At 39.8% G+C, this 10544-nt stretch overlaps 1 protein-coding gene across 1 annotated transcript in view; it reads right to left on the reverse strand.

Moving 5' to 3' along the window:
* The window catches only part of LOC125015195 (aminopeptidase N-like), a 12340-nt gene extending 9174 nt beyond the window's left edge, over nucleotides 1-3166 (reverse strand). Inside the window, exons 1-2 of the mRNA XM_047596894.1 lie at nucleotides 2826-3166; nucleotides 839-1145 (exon numbers count right to left, since the gene is read on the reverse strand). Coding sequence (XP_047452850.1) covers nucleotides 839-1145; nucleotides 2826-3144 — 626 coding nt within the window. The 5' untranslated portion in view covers nucleotides 3145-3166. The remainder of the gene's footprint in view (nucleotides 1-838; nucleotides 1146-2825) is intronic.
* Between the last annotated feature and the right edge of the window lie 7378 nt (nucleotides 3167-10544).

Here is a 10544-nt window from a genome sequence, read left to right on the forward strand (position 1 = left end):
TTTCTGTGTCCGTATTATTTTTATGTCTCATTATTTGTCTCTGTTGTTGGTGACAATCTTGGATATTTATGTTTTTATTATTGTGTTTTTATTATTGTGTTTTTATTGGAGCTGTGAATTGATTGAAACGTTTAATGAGATCAATCACTGGGTTGTTGATTAATCAGACTAATCTCTGTTGATGTGTTTCATCGTTTTGTTTTTCAAACAGGCTCCAAACCTACAAAACTTTTTCTGTCTTTTTTTGTCCACCGTGTGTCCTCATTAATGTGTCCGTGTTGCTACTGAGACAAACTAACTTGTTGACATTGTCCACTGGGAGGACAGCTGATGCTTCTCCTTTATTTATGTCTCTCCCAGAGCAGTGGTTGCAGGAGTGGACACAGAGTCTGTCCTTTGTTCTGTTGAGTCTGATAACGAGTTCTGGTTTGAATGTAAATGCAGCTGATTGAGAGTCAAAGGGAACATTTCTATTTACTTTATCAATACATTACTTTTTCTATTCTATTCTATTCTATTCTATTCTATTCTATTCTATTCTATTCTATAGACCCCTTCAGGGTTTGTAAACAATGTGACATGTTTTAAGGGGCGGGGCTTAACTGGAAGCAACAGAAGTCGGTATCACCGATACTAGCCCAGTATTTACTGAACAGTTCCCAGTATCGCCCGGCCCCTGGTCCCCGGCCCCTGGTCCCCGGCCCCTGGCCCCCAGCCTCTGTTCATTGTATACATACATTTGAGAAGTTAAAGTTTTCTTTAATGTGGGTCTTGTCATTAAGGGGTGATGGTGGGTCCTGAACCCAGACCCTCTGAGGGTTCTGAACTGAAAACCTACTTGTTGACTCCGTCCTCCACGTATTCGCTGCGGTAGAATCCTCCCAGGTCGTCGGCCAGCTCCCCAGTGAACTCAGTGTACAGTCGGTACTTGCGGCCTTTCAGCAGTTTCCCGTCCAGCTGCAGGACCAGGTACTGGGTTTCGGTCTGGAGCCAGGAGGACTGGATGGCAGGGACCGGGTCTGAGGAGGGGACGGAGGTCAGCCGGGCCAGCTTCCCACCATCCAGCGCCGTGTAGTTCAGTTTATTAGAGTGGATGAGGATCAGGTCAGTGTCCTCCACACACAGGAACTCCACAGAGGAGTCACCTGGAGGAGAAAGGAGGAGGAGGAGGAGGAGGAGGAGGAGGAGGAGGAGGAGGTTCATTAGAACATAACAAGGTCTTAAAAGGCTCAAATATAATCTTCATTATGTTTATTATACTGAAGTCTTTGTAGTTTTTATGTCTTTTATAGTTTTTATGTCTTTTATAGTTTTTGTCTTTGTAGTTTTTATGTCTTTGTAGTTTTATGTCTTTTATAGTTTTATGTCTTTGTAGTTTTATGTCTTTTATAGTTTTTATGTCTTTTATAGTTTTATGTCTTTGTAGTTTTTATGTCTCTTTTATAGTTTTATGTCTTTGTAGTTTTTATGTCTTTGTAGTTTTTGTGTCTTTGTAGTTTTTGTGTCTTCTCGCTGTGGATGTCTTTGATTGTGATGATAATTCTCCGTCTCCTGTCTCTGATTCATTCGTTGTCTTTTACCAGATGATCTCAGGATGTTTAGATGATCTCAGGATGAGGATCTCGTCGTTTGGTAAAAAGTTACATAGAAGCTGAACGATGAAGCAGAAACTACAGCTTCAGTCTGATTCAGTGAAGAAGAAACATGAAGAATTATTAATAAAGAACTGGTTCTTGCTGTTTTCTGCAGCCGCAGGTTAAGTATTATTAAATTACAGATAATCTGTCTTTAAGCTTTAACGTCTGAGGCTTTGTGATGATTTGAGTCTTTGTATCTAACTGAACTCAGTTAATAACAGTAAACAACAAACCCTCTTCAATCATTAACTTCCTTCACAGATGAGTCTCTTTTTATTGCGTGTCCTTCGTTATGTCAATCATCCAGTTAAAGATTCCTCATGTGTTTCTGGACTTTTGTCTCTGCTGCGGTTTAATAGCACCTGATTCTCATTCCTTCATTTCAACATTATTAGAGGTGTTTCTGCTGCAGAGCGTCGTCCACTTACTGAACCAATCTGAACCAATTTCAACCTCCACAGGTACATGTGTCAGCTACTGCCTGTTTGTTTGTTTGTTTCTTTGTTTACTACCTAAATAACGCTTCCAATAAAAATAACCCCACACATCCATCCACAAAACCTGTTACATGTCTATAAGGAAAAGAGAAATATAGAAACTGGGAAGAGACGTGTTTAATGTCTTTATCTAATTCCAAGTTTCTAAGTTTATATTCTTCTTCTCTTCATTTATAAAAGGTGTGAAAACCTATTATCTAGAATAATAACATATATTATGTCAGTGTCTCCATTAAATTAGTCATTAAACAATTATGTTAATTACATATTTAGATGTTAAACACTGAAATTGAGTCCAAAGATGAATAAGAGCCACATTCTGGTTTTTACAGAGAAAAAGGTTGAGACGTCTCAGCTGGATGACAGATAATAACCTGTAATAACCTCATTCACATTAACTCTAGATTCACTTTTTATTTGTTTTAGTTAGTTTGTAACTAGTTTATGTTAATCTCGTGTCTGTTCTTGTTTAGGGTCATAATTCTTATCACAGAGGAACCGTCTCTCTGGATCATAGATCTCTGTGTCTGTGTGAGTTCAAAGACTATTTCAGGATGAGCCCACAGGAAAAACGTGTCAACCTTTGTTCCTCTTGTCTCGTGTCTTGGTCCCTACGTCCTGCATGTACAGGAACCAGTGACTTACGTCCTATTTTACCTCTGACATTCAGGAGACGATGATGAAGTCTTACCGGTGAAGATGAACAGTCCAGTGGTTTCGTTCTTCTTCAGCCGGGGCCACAGGGTGACGTCGTAGTGGATGGGCTCCAGGCTCTTGGGGAGCCGGTACTGGTCCCAGGGTTTGTTGGAGGGGGCGGCGGTGGAGGCGGTGGAGGCGGTGGAGGCGGTGGCCGTCGTCCCTCCATCTGTTGGTGCCACCTGATTATTGTTGTTTTTGGCCTTTTCCTGCGAGTAAACGACAGACAGAGCGATGATGGTGGCCAGGGCGGCGGCGCCCACCACCACCGCCACGATCCCCGTGACTTTACTGATGTAGAAACCTTTCGCCATGGTGCACAGGCTCTGATGGACAGGACGCACGGGGGACGGCTATTTGTAGCCATGGACGGCAGCATCACTCCTCCCATTCACTGGCTCAGGTCACACATTAACAGTGGCACTGGAAATAGACACCTCCTCACCTGGACACACCTGGAAACACCTGGATAATACCTGGACACACATGGACACATCTGGATAATACCTGGACACACATGGACACATCTGGACACATCTGGACACACCTGGAAACACCTGGAAACACCTGGATAATACATGGAAACACCTGGATACACCTGGAAACACCTGGAAACACCTGGACACACCTGGACACACCTGGATAATACCTGGAAACATCTGGATAATACCTTGAAACACCTGGACACACCTGGATAATACCTGGAAACACCTGGACACACCTGGATAATACCTGGACACACGTGGACACACCTGGACACACGTGGACACACTTGGACACACCTGGACACACGTGGATAATACCTGGAAACATCTGGATAATACCTGGAAACACCTGGAAACACCTGGACACACGTGGACACACCTGGACTTACCTGACCTCACCTGGACGATACCTTGTCCTTCTCCACTGATGTTTCTTCTTGGACCTTTTCTTCAGTTTGATGTTTGAATTAAAATCATCTGGTTCTGTTTTTAAGAACCAGTTTTATTAAGTCATGAATTATTTTCATGGTTTTTAGTTTTAATCCTTCTAGACGTGAATTCATAAACTGAGCTGAATTAAGAGAGAAATGTTCTAGATTTTGATTTTGAAATATTGAAACTGAAATTACACTCAGAGTCACAGTGGGAAATAATTTATGAACAGTCGTCTCTCTTTAGTTGTTTTATGTCTTTTTAGGATTTTTATGTCTTTTATTGCTCATTTTCTTGGTCTTTTTGTATTTTTTATATCTTTCTGTCGTCTGATTTCTTGTCTCGTTTTGTTGTGGAGTGTTTGTGTTCATGCTTGCAGGTTTTCACTGTTTAAAGTCTTTGTGTGGCTTTTTAAGTTCATTATCTTGGTCCCTTTGTAGTTTTTAATGTCTTTTTTTAGTCGTCTTATATCTTTTTTATGTTTTATGTAAATATAATTTTTTAGCATTAATAACTTATGTATTTAAAATTCGTACTATTCCCTTAAAATCTCCCTTTATAGGTTTTTTTTTTTTGCTCTTTCTTTTTCTTTAAAGTAATTTTATGTCTCTGAAGAGTTTCTTGTGTTTCATTTTCTTGGTCTTTTGTAGTATTTTTTGTTTCTTTGTGTCTTTTGTCTCATTTTGCCGTGTTTTCAGGTTTTCAGGTTTTCAGGTTGAAGTTGTAAATGAATTAAGAGAGAAATATTCTAGACGTCGGGGATTAAATGTATGAACCACTCGTGTCTTGGTTCTCAGTAAATGTCGACCTTCATCCTCAGCTGGGAGCAGTTTCCAGACTGTGATGCTGCCACCGCCATGCTTCGCTGCAGCGACTCTGTGGCTTCATCTCCTCGTTTTAGATGTTTCCCTCCGTCGTCGTCTTTCAGAGTCGACTCCTCATGTGATTTTCCGTTAACTGTGCACATGTTGGAGTCTCGGTCGAGCCAAACTTCTCCCATTCCAGTTAATGATCTCACTGAGATTTAGAAACAGCTTTACACTCCCAGCCTGAACTTTGTCTCTATGAACTTTCATCACTGACAACTTTAAGTTATGTTTAAACTGTCAAATACAGACTGAAATAACGTTAGGAGCAGGATGACTGAAGAGTTTTGCAATAATCTACCAACAATGAGGTGAATAAAAAATACAGATTTGTTCTTTGTATTAAGGTAAAATAAGAAAATCCAGTATTTATCCCACAAGGTAAATTTGCAGCGTTGCAGCAACAGTTTAAAGGACAGTACACGGGAGATATGAACATTAGATAAGAAGAAAAAGTAGAAACTAAAATACAGATAAATGAAACCGGTTTATCTCAAAGAGATGAGGTTTTATTTCACAAGAATCTCTTCATGAATCTATAGAAAAGGAAGCATTTTAATCTTCTACATGCTTTCATAAAACAGATCATGTTGGACTGTGTAGTTAGACTTTAACAGAGGAGCAGTTTTTCATAATCTTACTATTTTATGAAGATCTCTTTACGATGTGGCCGCTGTAACGCAAAGTCATCATGAACTGGAGGATTGTGAAACAGTCGTCTCTATCTGCAGATCTCTATCTGAAAATAAACCCCTGCATGCCACCGGAAGAATCAGCACGCAGCAGTAAATGGAAAAAAATCTAGACCTGTGCGTTAGTCGATCATTTCCTTCAGGTGATAATCACAGTGGAGCAGAATAACTCGGATAGTTGGACGTCCAGATGCTGTTGGCTTCAACAGAAACAACATTACACCCAGAAAAACACTGGGAAAAAATACACAACACGTTTCATTTTATCTGCCTTTTTTTGAAATTGTTTGAATATTTATTTTGCTAATTATTTGCTACAACTATGTATGATGGTACAGAGTCTTATTTAAATTTTGTTATATTTGCATTTTCTATTATTTCTGCATGAACTTTTATTTTCCTTATTTCCATATTCAGAGTATGTGTCCAGAACCTTTCATTCATTCATTCATTCATTCATTCATTCATTCATTCACCAAAAAATCTGCTCCATCAAATCCAAATGCTACTATTATACTATACTGTACTACGCAGGCTACTATTAGCATGCTACTATTATGCTATACTATACTTACCAGGCTACTTTTAGCATGCTACTATTATACTATACTGAGCAGGTTACTATTAGCATGCTATTATTATGCTATACTATTCTAAGCAGGCTACTATTAGCATGCTACTATTATGCTATACTGTACTACGCGGGCTATTATTAGCATGCTACTATTATGCTATACTGTACTACGCGGGCTATTATTAGCATGCTACTATTATGCTATACTGTACTACGCAGGCTACTATTAGCATGCTACTATTAGCATGCTACTATTATACTATACTAAGCAGGCTACTATTAGCATGCTACTATTATGCTATACTGTACTACGCGGGCTACTATTAGCATGCTACTATTATGCTATACTATACTTAGCAGGCTACTTTTAGCATGCTACTATTATACTATACTGAGCAGGTTACTATTAGCATGCTATTATTATGCTATACTATTCTAAGCAGGCTACTATTAGCATGCTACTATTATGCTATACTGTACTACGCGGGCTATTATTAGCATGCTACTATTATGCTATACTGTACTACGCAGGCTACTATTAGCATGCTACTATTAGCATGCTACTATTATGCTATACTGTACTACGCAGGCTACTATTAGCATGCTACTATTAGCATGCTACTATTATACTATACTAAGCAGGCTACTATTAGCATGCTACTATTATGCTATACTGTACTACGTAGGCTACTATTAGCATTCTACTATTAGCTAGAGTTTAACAGAAAACAGAAAATACACGCTTTCCTTTCCAGATGAAGTGAAACTGAACAGGCAACAGTTATATAATATTTTTAACTGCTCTTTAATTCTACTCGGTACATTTTTATGACTTTATGGCTTGTGTTACCGTTAGCAAAGAGGTTTTAGTAGGAGTTGTTTTTTTTAAATCTGGCACTATTAAAAAAAATGTTGCTACTAATCAACGACATGTTCAACTCTCTAATAATTCCCCCAAGAAACATCAATTTTATATTTATTTCTTTTTTCACAAAACAAAACACATGCTGGGATATAAAGAGTTAAAGGTCAGAAAAAGTAAAAAATGTGTGCGTGTGTGTGTGTGTGTCTGTGTGCGTGTGTGTGTGTCTGTGTGTGTGTGCGTGTGTGCGTAGGTGTGTGTGTGTGTGAGGGTTAAAGGGTTAAAGTTGTATCTGTTGTTTAATGTTTAGTCTTATAAGACAAGTTATTGACATATTTAGAATCTGAATGTTGTTTTTTTACGCTTTGGTTAAAATAAATTAATAAATTTCCTACTTCACTTTAACTGATGATGATCTCAAAGCTTCTCTCATGTTTGTGAAACTGATTTTCACCTCCCGTCATTTCAGGGAAATCAAAGAACATCGAGTCCAGATTCAGACTTTTTTATGAGCTGCTGTTTAGAAAATGTGATGTTGTTTTATAACAAAGAGTCAATAAAACGTTGAACACTATTGTCGTATTATCTGTGGCCTCGTCTCTATCTGTGCACGACCATAAAAGTCAGGTCAAAGGGAAGACGTTGAGATAGAGTTGAATTAAAAGGTTGATATGATCACGAGGCTCGGGGGCGCAGGTTAAGTCACAACTAGGTGATAAGGTGAGAATAAGAAGCAATTAAACAGTGTTGATTCATGTTTAAAGATAAGAGGGAATCTACTCAAGGTTCATTCATCATCACAGGACGAGGTTTTACTGTCGTCTCTACGTCCTCTGAGGAAGAGACGCCACGAGGTTCACGTTTAAAACAACACAGACACTTTGTTGAACTGGTTTCTTCTTTGAAAAATCTGCTCAAATAAAGAGTAAATAAATAATTAATATTTCATTGAGATGTGATCAAATCATCTGTCGACACAAACTCCTCTTCACAGAAACTAGATCTGGGACCTGGTCCAGCAGAGAAACTCCTCATAAACTTCACTAAACAGGTTGGTTTGACGTCCAGGCCAGAGACCACGATTTCATTCAGGAAGAGATTTTAGAGCATAAACATCTGGTAATGGAGGTGTCGATGTTTCAGTATCAATCATCACCTCCTCCTCCTCCTCCTCCTCCTCCTCCTCCAGGAAACCTACAGACGTTACAACACAACAGGTCAAAATCCTTCAACCGCTCTCAGGTTTATCTCAGCCCGTTTCCATAAAGATAAAAGATGGAGGAAACTCTAGTTCATTAGTTCATCTCTGAAGGAAAAACAAAGAAACCAAGGAGGAGGAGGAGGAGGAGGAGGAGGAGGAGGAGGAGGAGGATACAATTACTACTAGTCCTCTTTTCCATTCGTCCTCTTTCTTCTTCTCCTGTTCTGTTTCCAGTAGACGTGACGCTCCTCTTCATCACTGAAGATGTTTTGATGTAACATCATATTATCCGGTCTCCGCGGTAACGTCCCTCTCTGTGTTTTACTGATCCGTTCATCCACCCCGACCTCCTCTGTGGCTCTAAAACCACATGAACGTCTCATTTTTATTCAGCCTTGGTCCATTTTAACAGACTGTCAGTGAACTAGAGAAGAATCATTCATGTTTTTTGTCTGTTTGTTGTGTTTTTACTTCCTGGATGTAACAGTGTTTCTACACGAACTGTTTGTGTCTCTGGGATGTTTTGTTGAACAGATGAAACGTTCCAGACATCTTCATCTGTCTGGGGACATAAAGTCATATACCACAGATAAGAAGATAAAAGCTGCTTATGCACTGATATAGACTTTACACATTCCTGTAAGATTAACACATGTCGGCATGTGACACTCACACACTGTGGAGTCGCAGTGAGTTCTGGTTTGTTCAGCAGCCGAGGAAACGGCAGCGCAGGCACAAACGCTGCTGGATGTTTGAGTGGTGCTTTAAGGTACAAATCCCTCTTCTTCTAAGTGGAACTGTGAAGGGACAGAAGGAAACTCATTAACATAGAAAACTTCTTATGGTTTTCATCACTTTATTAAATAGATAATAGTTATATTAAAATGATATATACACGTTTTACAACACCCTCATTTTTCCAGTTATTTACTGCAGCTCAAGTCATGTTAGTCCAGTGAATAGCTTGAAATGGTACAAAGGTAAGTACTGAACAGCCAGAGGTTAAAAAAAAGGTTTGGTTTCCCAAAACTGAAAAATAATGTTCATTTCAGAATTATTTCCAGGGAACATGAAGTGTGTTCACAGTTTAAAGCTGTTCTGCAGCAATGAAGGTTGAATCAGCCTTGAAAGCTGCTGCTACTGATTCCTACAGATGTTCCAACTCTTCTTATTACTCACATCCAGCTGTGTCTGCATAAAGGCCGTGTAGGAACACACTGTGGTACCAGACTCCATGAGCATCAGGGGAACAGGACTGTGCTGCAGAAAGTAGAGACAGACCATCATAAGACTTAAACATGTAGGTCTTTCCTACAGGGAAACTGCAGAGAAAGTCAAGGTGTCGGTGAGAACAGGTTTCTTCAGAAACTGGAGGAAACTCTGACAGGAAGCGTCTGACAGACCCAAAGCCAGAGTTTCTGAGAGTTAACAGCTTGAATGACGACAGCAACAGGACGACAGCTTCAAGCTCAGCTTAGTAGTAGTCGTAGTAAACAAGAAGACTTGGAGCTGCAGGTCTGACAGGACGAGTTGCAGCAGAAAGTCACTGCTAAGACGTCAGAGTAAGACACAGAGACTCTCCTGGGCCATGAAACACTGGACTCCTGAAGACTGGAGGAGGTTTTATGGACTGATGCACCAACATTTCAAGTCTTTGGTTCATCACTCAGGATGTTTGTACGGCGTGACATCACTGTCAAACATGGAGGAGGACGTGTGATGGTCTGGATCCAGGGTCGGTGACTTGTACAGAGTGACCCTGAACCAGAACAGAACCACAGCATCTGCAGTCGTGCAGAACCCTCTGGTCTACGCCTGGATGGTCAGAGGTTCCTCCTACAGCAAGATAATGACCCAGAACACAAGTCCAAGCTACGCTAACGCTACCTCAGGAACAAAGCTGGAGAACATGGAGCCACAGTCTCCACACTCTAACCATCCAGCTGGTTTATGATGAACTGGACAGAAGAGTGAGAACATGCAGCCTCCCAGAACCACACATTTATAGGAACTTCTCACACAGACTCAGGAAGAACTTTCTGAACAACATTTGATTTGAATGCCACGAGTGTGTTCAGCTGTTATATCTGCCTCTGATGAGTCAAAGGTTTAGAAAACATTTTATGTTTATATATGTATATATATCCAAATGGTGTAAAATAAACTTAGGAAATTCCCCTTATTAACAGCAGCAGAGACAGAGCACATATGGGAGGACTAAAGAATAAAATATAAAGAACATAACAAGATATATCACCAACAAACAAAGGCAGTGTTCAAGTAAGAAAATATGCAAAACTAGCATGCTTATATATATAAAGGTATGTATATATTCACACATCTAGCCTTCTGGAGGGATGCAGACAGTGCAAAACAGCAGGTTTAAAAAACATACGTACATGTATTTAGGAGGAATATTGCACATATGTTGCTGAAAAAGGTGTGTAATATAATTAGAATTCTTGTTCGATGATTTAAGCCGTAGCAGCTCACAGATGCGCAGTGTAGGAGGAAACTCTCACTCAGATGTGTTTTGTCCGACACACGTGAAGGCGGCATGGTGTTTCTGGTAACCATAGCAACAGGACGCCAACCGGAAGCA

The sequence above is a fragment of the Mugil cephalus genome, chromosome 10 (genome assembly GCF_022458985.1).
Source record: "Mugil cephalus isolate CIBA_MC_2020 chromosome 10, CIBA_Mcephalus_1.1, whole genome shotgun sequence".
Lineage (NCBI taxonomy): Eukaryota > Metazoa > Chordata > Actinopteri > Mugiliformes > Mugilidae > Mugil > Mugil cephalus.